This window comes from Gobio gobio (assembly GCF_949357685.1).
Source record: "Gobio gobio genome assembly, chromosome: 16".
Lineage (NCBI taxonomy): Eukaryota > Metazoa > Chordata > Actinopteri > Cypriniformes > Gobionidae > Gobio > Gobio gobio.
In genome coordinates this window covers 23,896,319-23,920,051 of record NC_137109.1, presented here as the reverse complement: position 1 = coordinate 23,920,051, position 23,733 = coordinate 23,896,319, and the positions used below count along the sequence as shown (strand labels likewise).

The window sequence follows — 23,733 nt, the reverse complement described above, 5'->3', positions numbered from 1 at the left end:
GACAAGCAAAACAGACTAGACATGTAACAACTTTAAACATATTCTTACATTTGTAATCCTTTTCATGAGTAACTGTAATTTAATTTAATTCAATCAGTAAATGTAACGGATTACAGTCACATTTATTTTGTAATTAAATTACGTAATTCCGTTACGTGTAATTAGTAACACACATCTTTTCATAAACTCCAAGCTTATTCAGAATTCTGCTGCTCGTTTCATTACTTGGACTCCATCTGTACAACATATTACTCCATCACTTCAGCAGCTTCGGAAAGGCACCTTAAATAAAATTAATTAATTAATATTATTATTATTAGAAGTAGTAGTTACTCCCCAAAAATGGTAAGGGTTAACTGAAAGCAACTTTCACTGACATATCTTAAAATATGCCAGTGCCATTGTTTTGTCTCAAGATGCACACCAGTAATGTTTATTTTTTATTTTTTATAAGTCATGCTTATTAAAGCTTCTTACATGTCCTAATTGAACTATGGCCTAACCCTGGCTTAATCTAAACCCTGTCTGTGAAACTGGGCCTTACATTTTTATTTAGCGGAATTTAAAAAAATCTAAAAGAGAAGAAAGTAATATGTCCTCTTTATCTCTGCTGCAGGAAAATCAAAACCAACTACTTCATCGTCTCACTGGCGTTTGCTGACCTGCTGGTGTCAGTGCTGGTGATGCCATTTGGTGCCATAGAACTGATCCATCAGGACTGGATCTACGGTGAGACCTTCTGCCTGGTCCGCACCTCTCTGGATGTGCTCCTGACCACCGCCTCCATCCTACACCTGTGCTGCATATCCCTTGACAGGTAAAAAAAAAAAAAAAGACTTTGCCCTTTCAGAATGCTCATGAGGCATCTTGGTTGTGTATAAATCACATGCTATTAATTGAAATTCCATAGACGTATAGTCTTGACACATGACTGCAGTTGCTGTTGTCATGGTAGCCATAAATTGTTTCGCCACAGAGGACAAGCACTTGAGAGTTTAGTTCTGTGAACTGTGTAGTGATGCTGTTTCCATGGTGATCTATGTGTGGCCACGCAAAGTCCCTTGCCAAGTAAATCGCTCACCAACACTGCTGTGATCACATGTGATTATAAAACTAATAAACTCTTAAAGTCGAGCAACAGGCAAACCTTTAAAAAGACTGAGATACATATTGTGCTGGACAATTTAGGATATGGAAATAGTCATGTTATAGAGGGCTTTTCACACCGGGTAACACAAAGAGGTGCTAATGGGTTCAGGGAACATCTGAGAGAGAAAAAAATAATTGTACTATTTTTTTATATATATATATTTAAAAATGTAATTTTTTAATTAGATTCCATTGATGAATAGGGAGTTCAAGAGAACAGCATTAATTTGAAATCTCTGTTTATACAACAGTTCGTTCTGGTTCTCGAATCTGATTGGCTGAGAGCCTTTACCAGCCGTGTGATATTCTCCCAGTATAAGCACCGGAACCGTTTCACCGTTTGTATCTCTCTGCTTGCGGTGACTGTCATGGCGGCCGAGCAAATCCACCAAATTTTGAATACTACTGATGTCGTGTCACGTAACGTAGCTTTAAGAGATTTTTAGTAATTATTTAGACCTCAAATATGTGACTCATATATAAACATAGCTCCTATTTTGCAATCTGTTAAGACGCTTTCGCAGATGTGAGCTCCAGGCCGTCAGCGGCCGCTCAGCGTTCATGTACCTGCCGAGAACAGCTTCATCTAGGCCAGTCCTTCGAGAATTTGCTGCTGGATCTTACTGTATGTAGATAGTGGTTAAACATGCGATTTAATTCATTTGGGGTATATCAAATGGGCAATCTTTGATCTTATTTATCTGTTACTTGTTCCAGAGCAAACCGATTTGGGTTAAGGGAAAAATTAAGTTTCATTTATATTTAGGCTATATTTAACTTAAAATCCTGTACTAGAGTGCTGCTTTTGTACATTTGACTGAATTGTTTGCTTGTGTTTATTTACTATTGTCTTTTATAATGGCTATTGTTGTTTATTTATATATTGTTCTCCAATAAATATTATTTTATATAAATAACATGTCGTATTTGGTATTGAGAAATGGTTCGTTAGTGATCGTGATTTAGATTCAGTGAAAGTTACATTATTAGATGGCAGCAAAAACTGTTTTTATGAGTGTTTTAACTATAAGTTGTTTTAGGGCTGTTATGGGAAATAAGGATGCAAGATCGCTTAAGAGCGCATATTGAGAAACGGCCCTTTTAAAAGGACAAAGACAAAGATATTTCCTCGGCGGACATTCACAAACTGATTTTTTATAATGGATATAATATTTTACAGAGTGTCTATTTACGCCTATAGCACACCTTGTTGGCAAGCATTATTTACACTAGCTCCAACCAACAATGGCTGGTTGGGCCACACAAGATTTGAAAAGACGTGCATGTTAGTGGTGTACGTCTTCAGTGGTGTAGTCAGTACAGTGTAATGCTCATGGAACTGGGTTTTTGATGCGATCGACCTGGGTACGAATCCGCCTTTTGCCGAGCTTGTTCTTCTCCCTTTCCCCATCACATATCACATAGGAAATCAATTTACTTTCAATAAAAATTAAAATGTTCTAAAAGTAGAAATAAACTGCATAACAAAATGTTTAATAATAATACAAGTATGTATTGGGTAGGGTTAGGGGTAGGTGTAGGGAGGGCTTTTATTCTCCCATTAAGGCGGCATCCATTTAATAATTTTAACAAAAATAAAATTTTATAAATAATAATTTACACTCAGTTTGTTATTATTGCATCCTGTTAATGTACAACAATACTGAGGTGCAAATAGTATGTATCCCAAAATAAAGTATAAATAGCATCTAATTACTATTTACACATATTGCAAAGAACTGCTACTTTTACATGGTGTAAATTGAATATCACTATTTTCACCCAAATAGCCACTGCCATAATATTATGGACATCGACCTGATTGACCAATATCATTCTCATGCGATATGGCTGTATATCAACACTGCATATTGCACAGCTATTTGTGTGATATTGCTCATTTAATGCAATCTTGCTGAATGAATGTATTAATTCCTATAAAAAAAATGTATACATGAAAATATATACCTTTTTATATTTTAGGAAATGGGTCCCCCAGAGGGGATCATCATATTTGATAGTGTTAGACATCAGAAAGTTCGAAAACCTTGGATATAGCAGAGGCTTTTTTGCATAGTAACTTACAGTAGAGCTATTATAGAAAAAAATATATCTTTGGAGCAACCCGGAGTTAAGTGCCTTGCTCAAGGGCACAGTGGTGACAAATAAATATGAATAAACAGTTCTTATGTTTTCGCTTTGGTTTATGATTTAAGATCCATAAATGCTGAAGGTTTCATAAAAGAATGTTGGTCTTTGTGAAAGATTAAGGTTGTTTGTTGAAGTAGCTGTCATTTTGTTCAGCTTCCATCCGCTTGGCTTGTTCTGAGTCCAAGAGGAAACGTTTTATCAAACCTGCCAGTACACCATCATGTTTGCCCCAGTCTGATCTTATCTTTTTTTCCCCTGCATATAACTGTAATGGACAATTTGTCTAAACTCTGTGAATGGGCGTTCAACTATAATACATTTTATGCTTCGACAACAACATTCTATTTAGTTTCTGGCCTTGTTCCCATTGGCAGCAAATGCTCCATTGTGAATAATAAAAGGAGAGAATAAGAAGTACTCGAACACGGTTTAGTATTTCAAACGTCTTGTGTGACACTGTCACATTGTAAAGCTACTCCACTTAGCAGTTCAATAAAGCACTAAGCCTTAGTATGCACTTCCCTCTGGCGTGAACCACCCTTTCAGCTCCAGTCCTTTACCCCAGAGTGATGCATTAGACCAAAGGACTGATATTCAGGATGAGCTTTGAGTGCTCAGCTGCTTCGCTAGTTTACGTCATTCGGCCCCTGCAGTCACACAGACCGCCTTCCAATGCCTGGCTTGTTAAAGGGGCCATGAGGGCACACTGAGAGGAGGGAGACTGGTAATGTTTGGTTTGTTACAAAATGTACGTCTTTCTCCATTTGACGTGTGTACCTCTCTTTCTTTCTTTCTTTCTTTATTCTGGCCCACGGTTCTACTGACTTGAGAGTCAAATGATGTAACTATCTACAATGCTACAGTACATTCCCTGCCTACAAACAAACGTATACTGAACAGCATTGCAGTCTATGTATACTATAGTCGTCTTACTTCTAGTTTTAAGAACATATGAAGTAAATAATTGATTCATCTTTATGCCACCATGAGTTGCTTTTGATGCAACGGCCATCATTTAAATGTAAATGAAAAAAACATAGCAATCAGTTCACAATGATTCTTTGAGAAAAAGTACACTTTAGCATGCTACTTTTAGAAATACAGTATATTATTATATTAAATACAATGAAACTTGTTTTGAAACACTTTCCTTGAATGGAAAAGGGCATACCTTTCCTTTAACCCACTTATAGCATTGAATGTTGTTAATAGCAATGTGGCAGATGTTTTTTACGTGATTGGCAGTCATATCATTATCTCTCTTTTTTCTGTTCATCTTTTCTGTTCTGTTACTGTGTATCACTAAGTATCGCATCTTGCATTCCCGCTTCACTGGCGTCTGCTCCCGTGCTGCCATGTGATTTTCATCAAGACAGTAATGTTTTCCTGAGTACGAAAGAATAAAGAGTTTCCAGTCAGCGCGACTACAGGCGGCACTTATGACAATCGTGGATCTTGTGGAAAGGAAACGGCACCCATTCTGGCTATTTCAAAAGTCATTTGCCTCTCTGAGTTTTGACAATAAGGCTGGCCGGGTGTCCTTCAGGCACTCACTTAGCACATACAGCAATAATAGCCATGTCATCTCAATTTAGACTGTGTGAAATGCGCTCCGCCTTGTTCTTAAAAGCTGCTTTCTCCAATGTAATTCTTCTTCAGCCTTCGGGCTAGTAGCAGTCTCTTCTAATTTCTCACACTAACCTCACGCACTGAGCAGCATGTGTTTAGAGTCTGCGATACAGCGTGAGTCTCTTCAGATGATTTGCAGCCTCAGTGTTGATTTAATGCTTAATTTAGTGCTCTCTATTATGCCTCCTCTCATCTGACTCATTCCGGTTGAAAACTAATTGTAGGTGCTTGTTAGTGCGTCACGAGCCGCCACTTACATATGTTTTCGAAACTTCTGTAGCTCTCCTTGATAATTGCTGTGTATATTAGCAGGTGAGAATAGTCTTCTTTGTGAAATATCCATGATAAGCAAGGTCATATACTATGGCACTATAGATACACTTAGGCCTCATTTACACTGCATGGCTCAAGTGATCCAATTCCGATGTTTCCCTCTCATGTGGCACAGATCGGATATGACATGTGAACGTGTCAGCAGGAAAAAAAGCATGAATTCCGATATCCTCAGATCAGATTCAGGCCTCACTCGTATGTGGAAATGAATCCGATATAATTTGGATACGTGCATTTGCGTCTGCCATGTAATCGCTCAAATCGGATATTCCCCAGTAAATGCGAGTCGTACGTCATTGAAAAAGGGACGGAGGCGAATGACGTCAATTCAGGTGGACACGAATTGCGATCAAGGGCTCTCCTCTCCTCTCCCCTCCGAGAGCAATGTTTTCATGAACTTTAACGATAGTGCTGAAAGCAAAAAAATGAAAAATAATTTTGTCTGCATCCATTGCGTCCATTGCATATCACACCGTTTTATTTCCTTTTCCCGGGTCAGAACGCTAGTGAATAGTGTAAATGCAATTATCGGATACTGGTCGCTTTTAAAAGATGATGTAAGCGGGTCGTCAAAAAAATCGGATATAGTTCAAATCGGAATTGTGCATCAAAACCTGCAGTGTAAATGCGGCCTTAGAGAATACAACATGCACAAAAGTGTCCCAAAGGTTTTATGCTTTCATTATGATTACATCAAAGTCATGGACAAAACGTGTTTTATAACTGGACACAAAACATTTCACTCACTGAGTAACAAATTGAGTTCCCTTCTTGCTCTTGAATATTTAAATGGAAGCGCTGGGCTGTCAACTGTCTTGAGCATTGTTCATATTTGTTTACGTGCATGTTCTCACAACATTGCATTGTTAGAATTCATAAAAATATTACAGGCCAATTGCTGATTGACACAGTTTCATATTCTCACCAATGCCGCTTGGCGAGTGTTCAAATGTTAAAATCGTTGACAAGTTCTCCTTAATGTTTCTGTGTGTGTCCAGGGGCGTAGCTAAGGGGGGGAAAGTTAGGACGATTCTAAGGGCCCACACACTTTTGGGGCCCCCAGAGATCGGTTTTATTAGTAGTAACAGTACTAGTAGTAATGTATTATAAATGTATAATCTACCAAAGAGTTAAGGCCTTTGCACACTGAGTCCGAAATTTTCGCATGCGTTTTTTCGTATTCGTGATCCGAAAAATTCGTCACGCACAGACACCTTGCACACTGAGTCCGATGCGTATTAATGAATGCGTTACGAAAAAAACCGCAAAACAATACAAAATGCCGTCTTCAAGTAGTGAGGATGATTTTTTTTGTCCTCTCTCTTAAAAAATGAAAAAGAGGAAATATTGGGTCCATCCACTTCTGCGATCGCGTTGAGAGGAAGGAGAGTTCCTCTTATCAAGGAGCTGCGGGATTATCCAGACCGATTCAAAGTTTACTTTAGAATGTCAGTGACTCCGTTTGATGCTTTGCTAGCGATACTGGAGCCACATATTAAAAAGAAGACCACAAAGTTCCGTGACGCAATTTATCCTGAACAGAGACTGACAGCCTATGTCTAAAGGGATCCGCGCGCGTGCGCGGACACACACACACACACACACACACACACACACACACACACACACACACGGTTTACAGGGACTTGGTGTGCTATAATTATAGCTGTGATATAATAATATTTGTAGTATTTTTGATACAATAATATTTGTATATGTAGGTATCTGAGCACTGGCGATTCATTCACCACCATTGCCAGCAGTTTTAGGTTGGCCATCAGCACTGTGGGAAAAACGGATGCAGAAAACGCAGAAAATCGAACCTGTTCCGATTTTTTTTTTGGACGGACGAAAGTTCCGGAGGCAGTGTGCAAGCGTACGTAATTGACATAACGTGAGGTCGAATTTATTTTTTGACGTGCGAAAATTCGCATGCGAATTTCGGACTCAGTGTGCAAAGGCCTTTACAAATATAAAAAAATTATGACGCATTTCTGGCAAAATCCAGCAAAACGCTCCACTCATGAACCGCTCACACTCACCGGTAAAACTACGTTCACTCATATCCCACTCCGACATGACGTGCTATAATTGTTGCAGCTATTAAGATATTTATTTTTATATTTATGTTTAAATATTATAATGTGGGTTTTTTATGTCTATGTTGTCGATCTGTCTATCTATGTCGATTATGAAAAGTGAACAGCATGAGATAGGACACATCATAAGATGAATGGAGTTGATCAGACATGATTCATTGACCACTTCATTAAGTTTTGTTTTGGATAAATTGTATCTTAATTTTAATCAATGTTTCATCAGCCAATTGGGGCATTCTGGGTTGTGCGAGCGGAGCTTAATTGGTCAGTATTATTAAATTGCAGACAAAGATTTTGGATAGCTAGGTTGGTGTGGTAGAGGGCCCAACATCATATTCTTTCATAGGGCCCAAAATTGCTAGCGGCGCCCCTGTGTGTGTCTATTCAACGGTTTGAATGCACACATTTCCATCAATCCGAATCAAAAATTCAGATAGACCATGGTATAATCTATTTAAGCATATGTCTATTTAAGCATATGTCTTTGAGGGCCACTGTCCTGCAGAGTTTAGCTCCAACCCCGATTAAATACACCTGAACCAGCTAATCAGTGTCTGTCTAACTAGTGCTGCGTTCCACTCCAGTTTAGACACGCACTTGCGAACTTCCCTAAGCACTTCCCCTCGGGGGAATCCCCACTGCCATTTTGAAGTGTGTTCCACTTCGTGAAGTGAACAAGGGAAGTTTATATGGACAGACCCTTGCTCCCTTGATTTTGACAGAGGGAGCGAGTCTACTTCATATGTACACTTCAGGCAGCTTCATATACCACAATGCAACACGATTATGACTTCACCGCATATCGCGTTTAATTTACCCCACCACAAACAACTCTATGATATTTTTATTATTTTTAAAAACATTTAAAACAACCCAAATACACATATATACATGTAGAATGCTGCATTAAACAATTTCGTAAAGGAAAAAAAAAAATAATAAATCAACTCCATAGTGGATTCGAAATGATTCAGTCCATTGCAAATGTTCATCCAATAGTGGGCACTCATGCAACGTAAGCAATGACGCACATCCGAGTGAACGAGACGGAGGGAAGTTAGCGAGTGAAGGGCATAATAAAAACGAACTGGAATGCAGCATAGGGCCTTGTAAGACCTTGAAACCATGATCAGTAAAGCAGCGATTGGCTGACGGCAAGCAACGTAATGACATCATATAATTAAAAAAGCCACCTGGCAAAAAACTTGACAAATTAAAAAAAATGTCTGGACCTTTAAAAGGAAACAGCCACACGACCAAACCAACATAAAAGTTATAATAGATCAATGAAATGTGCACTGTTTTTTAAAATAAAAAACATGATTCCCAATTATTTATCTTCACGATTTTAAGTATTTGTACACCCTTTAAATTTTTATTTCAATTTCAAGCAATTTATTTAATTTTGAATTCAATTTGAAGCAGATTTGTTACGTGACAGCATTAATTAAAGTTTCTTAAGGGTCAAGATCAAGTTCTCATTATCTCCTACACTGCATCAAGCCACTCCCATAATATCCGTCATCACTCAAATTAATGCATGGCTCAGAGTAACTGTACAACATGTGTGTAAGACTGCAAAAACATTATAAATTAATTATTCCATCACAAATAAATCTCCCAATCAAGTGGCTGTGTCTATAGTATTATACACAAAATTATAATATTATTTTCAAATAAATTTTTATATTATTATTATTTAAAATTATTATTACCCCTGGTTCAGTAAGGAACTCTTGTAATAAAGTAGTGGTTGGGACACATTTTAAGTATCAATGCCGCTTATTCAGACAGATGCAATCTAATCCTGTTTACATGAAATAAGCCTGCTCGTGAGCAGGTTTAAGCTTACGGACCTGTTGCTATGACAGAGAGTCCAGGATGAGCGTCGAAGAACCAAACAATCCAAGATCATGCCAGATCGTCAACAATCAAATCCAGCTAACTGAGTTAGCCACGTACGAATAACGGGCCCCAGGACTGAGTTTGGAGACCCCTGATTTAGACAATAGCTATTTAGATATTTGTTGTGAACTTGACCCTTGACCCTCCTAATCCTGGTTAAAAACCCTCCTGTAATGTTTTGCTAGCAATGTAATACTCCACAATTGACTGCAAACTTCCATAGAGGTCTTGCTCTATTCTGATATGGACACCCACTTTACATGAATCAAGCAATTCACAAAGGATAAAAAGAAAATTCTAGTTAAACATGTTTCACTGGAAATGTCACACATTACGGAAGTAAAATGGGTTGCGAATGATGTTCATGTTGACTTAGTTAAGAATACACTCACAGCAAGTCATAGGGCCCTATTTTCACGATCTGAGCGCATGGTCTGAAGTGCATGGGGTGAGTGCACTGAGGGCGTGTCCGAATACACTTTTGCTAGTTTAACAACAGGAAAAAAACGGTCCAAACGTGTTGTACCTAGTCTCTCAATGAGTCATGGGTGTGTTTTGGGCATAACATGCAATAAACCAATGAGTCTCATCTTCCATTCCCTTTAAAAGCCAAATGCTCTTGTACCACGGCGCATTCACTATTTACATTAGGGATGCACCGAATCCAGGGTTCGGGTTCGGATTCGGCCGAATATTGGGCTTTTTGACTGGGTTCGGTTTCTGCCGAACCTCAGAATTTTTTTCCACCGAACCCGAACACTAGGCTTGCACTATGCGCGCCCCGCTGGTCGAACGTAATGACGCGGCTGTTGAAAGTGAAAATGGAACTCATGAACAGAAAACGTGGCAGTATACTTTAAGTCAAAAGAAGGCGATTCAAGTTGAGCTACGCGTTCAATTTGCAATGCCGATTTGTCTCGTGATGACAAGGACCCTTAACAACAGCCGCTGTTATAACATTTGCATATGAAACATCCAAGAGAATACGACTTGTGCATGAAGGAATCTACAGACAGCAGCCAAAATGTATTTTTTTTTTACCGTGCAAACAGCCTATAGATCTATAGATCAGATAAAATATAAATAAAATTAATACAATATATAGCCCTACACTAAATATTTTTCACTTAAATAATTACCAAATTAAGATGACAAAACGAAAATACTCTGAATCCGTAAGCTTTGAAGAACCGGAATTAGGTAAATAGGTAGATAATATACTATATATCTTTACATATACTATTCTCTTAAAACCATCATTTCGTTATTTTTACTAACCCAAATAATGATTCATCCGCTAGGTTGCACGTGAGGGGGAAAAAATAGGTTCCTTCCACTTAAGAGTTGAGCTCTTTTTATTTTAATATATCTCTTTACATAAATACTATTTTCTACTTTTAAAAAAAATAACTTCGTTATTTTACTAACCCAGTGTTTTGTATGTGAATGCTGTTTCACGTGAATATTACCACAGGAGTGAAGCACAAAGCTTTGTTTAGCCTAGAAAGGAAATAATGGTCAGACAGCACTTTTTCATTCTGTTTTGCGATCTGGATATGGTCACTCGATTTTCCGTGAATTTGAACAATAGGCCTAGTCCATTTTATCCCAATGGACATGGACATCTCGTTTCTTTTCCCAAATCTTCACTCACGTCGCACCCATGTTCAAAGGGGATTATAAACGTTTCTTCCTTTCGTTTGCTTATAATTAAGTCTATTATAACTATTCACATCCTTTACTGTGGGAAAGTATAAAAAACACTGTAAGACGAATACCTTTTTACTTCAAATTTTATTTAACACAGTTTGTTCTTGTTATTAAACTTGGTAAGGCGCGTCAAGTTTGGTTTATTTGAATAGCGCATTTCACACACGCCGGTGATTTTAGTTTCGTTTTCTCTGGCAGTGAATAATCAAACATAGCCTAAATGTCTTGACCCTGTGGAAAATAAAATCCACTCTTCAGACCTTTTACAACAAGTGTTGCTTTGCAACATCAGTAGAACATATGAAGATGAAGATATTCAAGAAGGTGTCTATTCAGTGTCCCATTCCTCTCAAAGCGCAGAGCGGTAGGCCTATATGACGCATCTTTGCGGGGAAATAGTATGAATCAAATATTTTTCTAACTAATATTTCATTTTCATATATTCTTGAGGTTACCATTATTTACTGAAAATCGTTTTTGTTTTATAGGCTGTAGTGTGTTGTTTCACTGACGGAAGTGCTAAAATAAACACGCATATGGATGTTTCAGCCTCAAATGATTTCAAAATGTAGGCTATATATCTGGCATAGACTACAGTATTTAAAATAGCATATATGCATTAGTTACATTCTCAATTTAATTTACAGAGCAATCCCTGCTAAGTTTTTAGTTTAACTAATACTATAGAAGAGGATTAGTGTGTGTCGCACACAACAGACTCGCAACGGGGGAGTGGCATCACGATGGTGGCGCTCCATCTTGATGTCGGCACAACCCTAGCGCGCGCCACCTGCGCTCTCCGTTGGGTTGTTGTTTGAAACGACAGAGGACGACTCGGGGTAATTTTTCTATACACTCTAAAAAAAAAAAGGTTCTATATTGCACCAAAAATGGTTCTTGGCTCGTAATCATAGGGGAACCTTTTTTAGTGCTATATAGCACCAATTTTGGTGCTTCAGTGGTTCTTCAGCGGTTCTTCAGAGGTTCTTCAGCGGTTCTTCAGAGGTTCTTCAGCGGTTCTTCAGAGGTTCTTCACCGGTTCTTTGACTAAGGTGCTATATAGCACCTCTGAAGAACCGCTGAAGAACCACTGAAGCACCAAAATTGGTGCTATATAGCACTAAAAAAGGTTCCCCTATGATTACGAGCCTTTTTTTTTAGAGTGTAAACCATCATGAAAGAGCGTCGAGAAGAACATACACGACAATATTTACTTTAGTAAACTTGACCAAAACAGTTAATGGCATCCCTACACTGCTGTGGACGTTGTTAGCTTCATTAATGTGTTTACTGTGATAATGGATTGCGGATGGGAGTAGGATTCGGGATTCGGTTTCGGATTCGGCCGAATCTTAATCTGTGGATTCGGTATTCGGCCGAACCCCAAAAATCTGGATTCGGTGCATCCCTAATTTACAAGCCGGAATTTGTGAGCAGAAAGACTGAAAGTTTCTCCAGAGAGGAATCCTTTTATTTTTAATATTTAAAAATGCTTGTGTGCTGTGTGTAAAAAGCAGTGTACGCACGTTGTGCACCCGCCTATAGGTGCATGAATACTAACACGCTCTTTAAAAAACACAAAAAATACTGCGCTATTGACTTTAGACCAGGTTTTTCTTGGTCAGTGGTGCAGTTGTTTTCAGTTCCTCAAAATAGCAACGCGCCAACAATGCGCCTGAACACAGCTCGTTTTCAGACCAGCACGCCCATGGGCGAGCAGATGGGCGCGAGGGCATTTGCTATTTAAACAACGTGGCGCTTGACCTGAAAATGATAACTGAGTAGGGGCTGAAACTAGCAAAAAACACTTGCATCACGCCTGTCGTCGTATTGCGCCAGGTGTATTATAGGGTCCATAGTATCTAATGCCTTTAAGGATGTCTTGTTATTTTTTACTGAAAAACAAGACAAAAAATTCTTAAAAATAGGATTTATTTCCATATAAAAGAATGGTTCTGGAGTATGTATTGTAGTACACACTGACAATATTGCATTAAGCAGACAAAACACTCATAGCTTGACACAGAACCTTTGACCTAGCAAAAAAAAAACTGTTGTAAACTGTAAAGTTGTAAACTGATCTAGGAGCATTTGCTGTCATGACTATTTGCACACCTCAGCAGCATGGAAGAAAGAGACCCAGATGGCACTACATAAATGAAATGTGGAGTACTGCACCTGATCAGCCTCAACACAGGGAACAAAAGAGCAACAGGGGGGCTGTCAGGAGGTCTTTCAGCGGCGGTTACAAAATGTTGTACACTCTTGCGCAATGTGACTGCAGTGTTATTCCTCATTAAGCTTATGCATTCCTGTAAGATTTAATTTGAGGTTGACATCATTTAAATAAAAATGCACACTTTAGTATGTCATTTTAATTGGCAAAGCAGCATGAGTGTGATACTTTCTCTGTGTATCTCATCTTCCAATTTTAATGTGAAGAACTTTGCACTGCGCTGTAATGCATTTATATGACAACAATAAAAAGTGTGTGTTCTCCATGATACATCACACTGGTTTACTGCCAGAAATGTTTTTTTTTTTTTTTTTTTTAAGTATATGGACATCACATCACATGGGCTTTCTATCCAGACTACTATCTTGAGAGTGAGTCTTTGTACGAGCCACTTTATAAAACCTAATAAAATAGCTGCAATTCTCTTAAACAGCTCTGCATTCATATTGCTCCATTTATGAATGAAGCGTTGCTTGAAAGAGCCATAGAGAGCAGGAAATGGTCAGCAGAGACATGAGCCTGTGAAAACAGTGATATAGGTGGATCTCACTTATGAGCTTATAGTCATTAGAACTGGGTGTCTGCCCATTCAGCCCAGACGTTTGCTTTTCATTTGACTGGAGGTTCATTTCTCCCCATCACAGCTTGTCCAATGCCAGCCAAGCTTGGAATTGGATTTTCAGGCAGACTTTCAGGATACTATTTCCCCGCGAGCCTGACCCTCAGGGAAACACATTTACATGACTGATTGTTTATACATGCTTTGGGAGTTGTGCAAAAACTGACTGCATTTGATTTGTCTGACTGATCCAATGTAAAGCCAATGGGAACCATAAGGAAAGTGGTTCAGGACTTGAAATTCAGTTTGACCTATCAGTGGTCTTATAGGATTTGCTGCTATAGAAGGATAATCGATGATTCATGGTGTCATGTTTGTATATTGAAATGCACACTGTAACTTTTGGCCCTCTAGTGGTTAACACTAGAATCCCCACGGGGTAAAATATACCCATGACTGTTTTTCAAATGTACATAATAGATTTCCAATAAAATATCAAAGTCTCCCAGTCACTGACTTTTACTAAAACTGTGTTATTTACAATCGCCTGTTGTTAAAAATTGTTTAGATAAAACCAGATTTAAAAACGGGGCATTTATACCTATAAGCGCCAGCGGGTCAAATTTACCCCTATATAATTCCTCTATTTTCGCGCTGTGTTTGAGCAACGCGTCGGCTTACTGTAAACAGTCACACAACGCACTGCCAAATAAAGATGTTTTAGCCTATTTATAAATGTTCAAACTTGGGATAATCATGAAAATTGTTTTATTCATTCCATCATATCGGATTTTTTTTTTTCCAGGAAACGGGCAGACTTGGATATATAGCAACACAGTAGCAAACAATACTCAATATTCAAATTATAAATGATATAACTATACAAATGAATAATTAATTAGGTCAAACTGTGCGCTTGAATTCGTATGTTATCCTAATCATAATTTGCCATATATCTTATGCAGTGAATTATTATTGCTCTTCATTGTCTATTTGGGGTATTTTAGTAATTTAAATAACATGGGTTATCTTAATATGGGATTAATGACATTTTATTATAATATTACACCACCCAAATATGTATTTATTTCCATCTAATTCTCGTCGTCATTGCAGGCTGGTTTAGCCTATAGTCACCAAAAAGTGGTTAGTGTAGCCTGCTTAAAATAGCATAAAACAACAGGAAAAAAACATAGTTGACGACTAAAAATAATCATTTCATGACTCTATACATTACTTCGTGAAGACAGTGGCATAATACAGTGACATATTACGTTTTTTTAGCCGTATCAATACAGTAATAATCTGCATGGGTAAATTGTACCCGCTGTCGGTTTTAGGTATACAGCGACCTCTGGCGGTTCTAGTGGTAAAAAAACAAAACTGCATGCCTTTTGTGGAGGAACATTGTTTTGGTTGTGCTTCTGCTCTGCGTGACTGTGTCGATGAATGTGATTATCCTACTGCTCATAAAACATTCACTTATAGGCTTAAGAGGTATAAACAGTTTAGGTGGAAAGGATCTCAAGCTGACTCGCTAAAGACATTACTGCAGCTATTAGGGGTGTCGCGAAATGAATAGTTTCTATGATGCATCTGCAGAAAGTTGGCAACTTCTGCGCACTCCACATTAGCTGACCCCGCTTTGTGATTTATGTGGCCTACCACTTGGCTGAGTTGCTGTTGTTCCCAATTGCTTCCACTTTGTTATAATCTCTAACAGTTGACGGAATATTAAGTAGTGAGGAAATTTCACAAATGGACTTTTCCCAGTACCACGCTTGAATTCACTGAGCTCCTGAGCGCGACCCATTCTTTCACAAATGTTTGTAGAAGCGTCTGCATGCCTAGGTGCTTGATTTTATTCACCTGTGGCCATGGAAGTGATTGGAACACCTCAATTAAATGATTTGGAGGGGTGTCCCAATACTTTTGGCAGTATAGTGTATTTTGAAGAATGTCAGTAACCAAACAGTTGATGGACCCCATTGACTTCCATAGTATTTTTTTTTTCATATTATGGAAGTCAATGGGGTCCATTGTACAGGTTTGGAACAACTTGAGGGTGAGTAAATGATGACAACATTTTCATTTTTGGGTGAACTATCCCTTTAAAGGTGCAGTATATCATATTTACAGCTAGTGGTTGAAATGTGCCCCTGGTCATGGAGCTTTTTAGATGGCTGCCAAGGCTTTTTAGGTCGGGTAGAATCTGCGATCTCATATAGTTTGTTTGCTGGTTTCCATGACTTATATACGTGGTGTTTACCGCTAACTGGCAATCCGGGGTGTCGAAATACTATTGGGTAAATTGCCAGTGGGCGGGATCACACAGACCACAACAAAAACAGACATTCTGACACAGAACGCAAATTTAAAAATAGAATAAGTGGCTAAACAGCTTTTTTTTTCGAGAGAGAAAGATGTGAACTAAGCATGTTTCCTAAAATATCTGCAAACATGTTATGATATTTTTATGCTTTACTTCATCAAAAAATACGTACAGCACCTTTAAAGTCCCTAAAAAATGAAACTTTATGATTTATTACAGACAATAAATAAATAAATAATATGACCAATTTGTTTGACGTCACTCACAATCATATTTATGGCTTAAAGCACGACATTGCATACAAAAACAATTTTGAGAATTTGGCTTTTCATCACGTATCGTTTCAGACTAGTGGAATGAAAACATCAAAACTACACTTTTAGGTGTTATTTTATATCACCTTATCTGTTTGCTTTATCGGTTTTGGTTGTGTTCGGGAGTAAATTGTGTTGTGGACTACTATTTTGAACTGATGTAATGTGCATGAGAACAAGATAAATTAAATTCGCTACTCCTGTGTCGTGTGTTTCTCTGCTTAACCCCTAGATACCACAGTTTTCACATTACATATATCTATAAATGCTGTTCCCTTTCGTAAGGGAAGTCGCACTGTGTCCTAGAACGCTGGAGGCGTTCCCCATATGCGATCTAGGATGCAGTGTCTCGTTCTCTGTTCTCAGGGAACAGAGGTTACATACGTAACCTGAGACGTTCCCTTTCGAAAGGTAACTCGCACTGTGTCCTAGAACGCATATGGGGAACGCCTCCAGCGTTCTAGGACACAGTGAGAGTCCCCTCTTCTCAGGGAATAGAGGTTACATACGTTGTACATTTACATTATATCTTATCTTTAAATCTTTCTTTGTAGTTGATTATTTATTCTATTAAAAAAGGTAGCTCATCCCTTGCCTCAGGCACCATGTGAGTCAGGGCCACTACTGTTCATTGGAACTGTAATGTTGTCTCAAGCCTGTGGTTGCTTTCATCCCTTTAGAGACCGCTTACAGGTGCCATGGTGAAAAATCAATAAGCTGGTTGAGCAAGTACACAGAGCTGGCTCTGTGACATCCATCTTTGACGGGGCTGTGGTGGCATTAACAGCAATGGACCGTGGTTGACAGTCAGACCTAGAATTGCAAGTCTTCCAGCCAGAAATTTCTTCACAGTATTTCACAGCAGACTGGATGTAGGTGTGAAAGGCAGAGCGGTGATACAGTATTTTGTTTATCAGTCTCTAATATCAACCAGAGACACAAATGAAAATATAAGGGCCAAATCCCTAAGGACATCTTGGCCGTTTGATGAATTGTATGAGCATCTTACATATTGTGCTTTGTGCACTAAAGCAATTTCTGTAATTGTGTCACCTCATTTTAATTATGCTTCGTTTTATTAACACTGGCTGGAGTAAATGCTGCCAGAATAATGAGAGAAGATTAAGCCCATTATGCTTATGCGTAGCCTTATTTGTATTGTCCCAGTTCAGCTATTTAGAGAAATGGGAATACTTTAAGAGAGTGCATGACTTTTATTGTGGGCTACATTGATTCAAATCAAAACAGGCACAATATAATTAAACAAAAAAAGATAATGTGTACTACCTTCAAAGTCAGACATGCTGGGTAAACTTGCCGAAGTCGCAGGAAGTTTCAACTACACTACCATTCAAAAGTTTGGGGTCAGTGAAGGGGAGGGGGGATTAATACTTTTATTCAGCAAAGCATTAAACCGATCAAAAGTGACAGTAAAGAATCATTCAGCACAACAACATAAAAAGATCTTACCAACCCTAACATTTTGAACAGTAGTATGTTAACAAAGCATAGAACTGTAAACTTAGATAACTGACCCATCCAACACTCAGTTCTGGCAGGTCACTGATCTGTCAGCTGATCACGTATACCTATAGGAATACGATGCCTATCACAGCATGCATATATGAGCTCCTTCAGTACTATCAGCAGCTATCACATTTCTCCAGAGCTCATTTACCCTCCTCCATCCCCAGCTCCTTCTCTCGTCCAGTCAGGATTTGGGATTCTGATTCCCCTTAAATCAGACTAAATTCCCAATTTATTTTGTACATTAAATATTGACATTAATAATATCTGCAATACATTGTTGGTTCTGTTCTGTTTACCCTAAGAGGGGGTTATTGCTGCTCTCCCTGCTCTTATCTATGCTAGGCTGCATGGATGCACAGGGTGTTATTGCCCAGAACAGAACCATACCACCAATCCAAACTGTATGCTAATAGTCAATCATTTTTGATGATAGTAGTTCTGACAGAAATAACATTTAAGTCCAATTCAGAAAGAGTCCAGTGCTCGGTTGCAGCAGGGAGTTATCTGACACTAGCTGGAAATGATTTAAGACTGTAAGTTATGCTTGGTCAGGGCTACTGCTGACTCACTAACAAATACTTCCCCTTGCTGCTGCAAATCTCCTAAGGCCCATCTTTTCCAAAGTTTTTACAAAAGAATGATATGTGGGTCCCATAAAAACGCCCCCATATAAAGAGTCAATAAACTATCAGGATAGTATTTGTACCTAACGCAGGCATTTTAGTAGAGTTATGTTGTCAATTAGACAGAACAGTTGACTCAGAACACCTGCTAGGTTTTTTTGCAAGGTCATTTTTGCAAAAACAGGGTTCCAGAATAAGTCCAATGATACTCCAACTCTTGACCTGTAGGGGCAGAGTCTACATCGACACATTGCACTTCCTGTGTGGTAGAGCAAAGTGGAGCTCTAAACATGCTGTGGTGAACACATGGCCAGAGGCATGGATATAAACAGGAACCTCGACACACACAGACTGAAGTATTGACACATCTGGGTTAAAGAGAGAGAAAAAGAGAGACCTGTCCCATTTAGTCAAAGGGATTGTGAGTAAAGTCTGTCCTCTATGGCTTTTCCTCAATCCTTTCTCACACTATTTGAGATACCAGACCTGTCCAACCATATATCCTTTACAGTCACAAGGCACAAAATGTTCATTCAAGGTTCATCTCACAATGTGCAGTAGATGGCAAAGTGTGAGGCTTAGAACGTGATGGGAAGTGAAGGGTGAAAGGTTGTGCAAGAGGTCAAGACCTTTAGGGACATGGTCCTTAAATCTTCAGTTTTTCAACAAGTCATAGATTGTTTCAATCAAAGAAAAAATAGTTTAACTTTTTTGTGTTAGTAGTTGGTAACCATTTATAGTAGTACCTGGTACTGTAGAACTGTGAAGGCTTGTCTTTTGCAGTTATACTTTTTTTCTCTCTTTGAGTGCAGGTCAAGCAGTTCTTTACCTTTTTAAATCTTCTTTCCTCTCTCAAACTGAGTAGTCATTCCATGAGTTCCATTTATTTAAAAGACAAGAGGATGTATTATTGACTTGAATACTCAGATTGACATTTGCTTTATGCCAGTCTGGTTTTTCTCTTTATGACCTACAGGTTTGCCTGGGGAAAATGGTAATATTCCTTGTGATAGACTACTATACAACAACTTAAAAATAGAATACTGTTCATTCATCAAATAAACCTTTAATTAAAAGTGACAGTAAAGACATTCATAATGTTGAAAATATTTCTATTTATCATAAAAATATGAAGCAGCACAACAGTTTTCAACTTTGATAATAAGCATAAATATTTCTTGAGCACCAAATCAGCATATTAGAATGATTTCTGAAGGATCATGTGAAGACTGGAGTAATGATGATGAATATTCAGCTTTGCCATCACAGGATTAAATGACACTTCAAAATATATTAAGATATTAAACAGTTATTTTAAATTGTAATAATATTTCACAATATTATCGCTTTACTTATTATTAAATGCAGCCTTCTCCAAGAGATGTCTTTCGAAAACTCTCAACGAACCTCAACTTGTTAGTTAGTCTGTAAATATCAGTCCATGACAGTGTTATTGGTAGGGACGTATGGAATTGGAATGTTGTACAGGTCTGGCTATGTTGATGTAAGATCAAGACTCGTTGGTTCCTCAGAATGCTAATGGTTAATGTCAACAGTGTCATTTAACCAACAACCTTGAGCTGATTAGACTGGCAGATCAGAAAGGTTAAGAAGCTCTAGCAGGTTGACAGAATCTGTTTTCCATATGCTTGATAGGTTGACACTTTGTCAGTCAGGGGCACTGACAGGTCATCACCCTTCAGGTTTTTCAAGGGTGTTGTTTTTCCACATGCATATGGAAGTTAGAGTTTCCAAGAACTACAGTACATAGTAATATTTCTCTGCAAACATGTTCATGTAGAATTATTTTGTCTTAATTGTTTTGTATACACTTTATGGGTGGCCAAATGAAGAAAACTCAACAGTTTATTTACCCTTCCTTACAGGTACTATGCCATCTGTTGCCAGCCACTGGTCTACAGGAATAAGATGACACCACTGAGAGTGGCTCTAATGATCGGAGGATGCTGGATAATCCCAACCGTTATTTCCTTCTTACCCATAATGCAAGGCTGGAACAGTATTGGAATAAATGATTTGGTGAGTCACATTCATCAGATGGTTGACTGTTTGTGCTGATTAGGTTTGTAAAGGCAGTCTGACTTTGATTCCTGTAATGATGTTTCTTTCATTCTCTCTCACCTTGAAATCAAGTGTGGATTATTAAAATGTTTTATAAAACATCCAGGGAGTGACTATGACAGAAACGTGTGACGCATGTAAAGTCTTTTTAAGGCATCTTTTCTGCTCTATATGCAGGTTACAAAAGGCAATTATCCATCCATGTACAAAACCCAAGCCACTGTCCATGTTTCTAGAAAAGCAATTGCAATACGTAGGGGCTCTCATAAAGATCAGCTTTGAAAGTTGGGATGATTATGGAGAAAATTAAATGCCACAGTCTCAGGTAGGGAACTTAATTCATTACTTTCCAGGAAACAAACAAAATGGCCCTGGGTGATGCACCATAATTAAAGTCATGCTAGAGAAAGGAAATGTCATGCGGAAAGTGCTTCTCTCTGGGTTTTCATGTTGTAAATGTAATGTTTCATGAGATTCATGTGACACCATTGCTATTTTACTTGTCATTCTTTGGAAACAGATGTATCTAATATATAACTGAGTGGTTTTGTCTGCCCACGTTGTATAGGATAATATTTGTGTATTCATTTTCGCTTTCTTCAAACTGCATTTTTAATGATAAAAAAAGAATGAATGAATGGATGCTTTCTCTTTAAAGTAAACACTTAGCATTCTTCCATCTGGAGTATCTTGAGTTGGTCCACAGGCATGACATTAATGGCTACCTATTCTTCACATTTTCACTGAAGCTTCCCTTTCCGCCAAAAGCTCTTCTCAAAGGAACTAATTAGCGGTTTGATATTGAATATCAATGATAGCATGGGCCAAAGTCCAGCTTGTTCAGGGAAAAAGCAGCCTGACATTGATGTGAAATTTGTTTGCAATTCAAGTGTCTCATTATTAATGATAGGGTTGGTGTTGGGTTTATGGTTTGGAGGGGTGAGGAGCAGGCAGGAGAGAGGCGCAGATGAACAGCGATTAATGGTTCTCATCATAACATTTCCTTCTGTGGATCAAATCAATAACAGCCTGTTTGTAAACAGTCTGTATGTATGTTTATACTTCATGGTTCTCACAGTCCTGGATCAGATAAAAAATCTGTGTTAATTACTCTCATCAAGCTCTTTTCTCTTACAATGTCTAGCCATTTAATCTTAGTTGTTGTTGATGTTAATTGTGGGGTTAAGCATGTTTCTAATGTATGTCACTAATTGCACTTTACTTAAAAGCAATGACATTTCTTATTGGGACAGGGTTTCATAAAATATAAAATGGAGTAAACGGGCAAAAAAAAAATATGTGGAAATATGTGGAGTACCATTCAAAAGTAAAACTATAGAAAATACAAAAATACAGTAAAACTAGCCTAGAAATCTAGACGCACCCTAGCGGCAGCAAATCTAATTTGCAGCCAGGGTAATCTAGCAACTCTCCGTTGGCTTGCGAGCTGGAAAAACCAAACTCCAGTTCAGGCCAATCACATTGTGTATAGAGTCGGTGGGCGGGCTTAACATAATGACGGCAGAGTTGCCGTGGTTCCGCGTGCTACTTGTAAACAAAGAAGCTGGTGAACAGCGGTCTTTCGAATCGGCTTTGGCCGCAACTCTGGAAGACTTTGAGTTAAGCTTTTCTTTGAGAAAAGAACAAAGAACGGCACTGAAGTCATTCTTAAGAAAGGAAGATGTGTTCGGAGTTTTGCCGACCAGATACATCGAAAGTTTAATCTATCAACTAGCTCTGCTTCACCTTCTTCGTGGCTCTGGTTGGTTGTAGCGCTATCCTATTGCGTGCGGAGAGAATTTGAAAGACAACCGTTTATCCCGCCCCTCGGATTGAACCCTGCCAATGGTGAGTTCCCAGACCCAACATCTTGATGTGGGTCTGGCTTGTCAGGCTACAGTAAAACAGTAATATTGTAAAATATTAATGGCTTCTATTTGAATATATTTTAAAATGTAATTTTAAACTAACTGTAATATGATTTAATCGATTGAATGATTAATTCCTCCAGTCTTCAGTGCTGCTCAAGTAACATTTCATGTTATTATCAATATTGAAAACAGTTGTGCTTATTGATATTTTTGTGGAAATTGTAATGCATTTTCAGGATTTCGGGATAACATTATACATTTCTTTCACTCTTGTTTTGATCAATTTACAGCATTCTTGCTAAAATATTCAATATTTTGATTTACAGCGCACGCTTTATGATCCGTACTGTACAGTTTGGATAGCCACGAGACAGCAGAGCTGATAGGAGCAGCTATATGATATAAACAGACAGATTGCGAGACACTTACCTGTGATTTTCAAGCGCAGCACCTCAGTGTCCAATAGAGAGTGATGTCACTGCAGTGACAACCAGTTGAGATTGTTCTGTTTACACTGAATGGATTTAATGAGGTGAATGTACATGTCACTCCCAAAAATAACCAAATGACAGGATAAGGCATAGGCCTGTATGATGAGCTGCAGTAGCTGACAAAGGTAGCTGCAATGTATACGTGTGGTAGTTGTCCACTGATTGGCCTATATATTTTTTATGACCAATATCTAGAGAGCAGGGTGGCCGATATAAAGCAGATAGCTATGGTATCACACTATTTAATTTAAAGATAGATAAGCCAACAGTGTACTCAGTAATATGGTAAATATGTGCACACTGGGAATCATGTTTGTTACATGGTAGCGCTAATTTTACAAACAGCACACAGTGAATACGTATATCTTGGGGTTATTTTAGACTCTCACCTAACATTTTTGAAAAGCATGTTAACAAATATTTTGTGCAGTGACACCCCATCTTACATACGTATAATTTATACGGAGTCAACCTTCCATATAAGCTGCCAAAGGGTTTTTGTATTGTTTGATTTTTTTTCCTCATTTTTCGTATTGTATTACTTCTTGGTCAGGAACATCTACTCTCAGACCTTTGCATAGCTTATATAACCGTGCTTTAAAAGTATTTGCCAAGAAACCTAATGTATATCACCATTGTTATATAATTGAAAAATATAATAATATAATTATATATATATATATATATATATATGTATATATTATTTTTTTTTGACACTT

The 23,733-nt window shown here is 38.2% G+C and overlaps 1 protein-coding gene across 2 annotated transcripts in view; it reads left to right on the top strand.

Moving 5' to 3' along the window:
- Positions 1-23,733, top strand: part of htr4 (5-hydroxytryptamine receptor 4) — a 157,010-nt gene that overhangs the window by 71,230 nt on the left and 62,047 nt on the right. For both annotated transcript variants that reach the window (XM_079839760.1, XM_079839761.1), the window contains exons 4-5: positions 617-817; positions 20,457-20,610. In XM_079839760.1, coding sequence (XP_079695886.1) covers positions 617-817; positions 20,457-20,610 — 355 coding nt within the window. The remainder of the gene's footprint in view (positions 1-616; positions 818-20,456; positions 20,611-23,733) is intronic.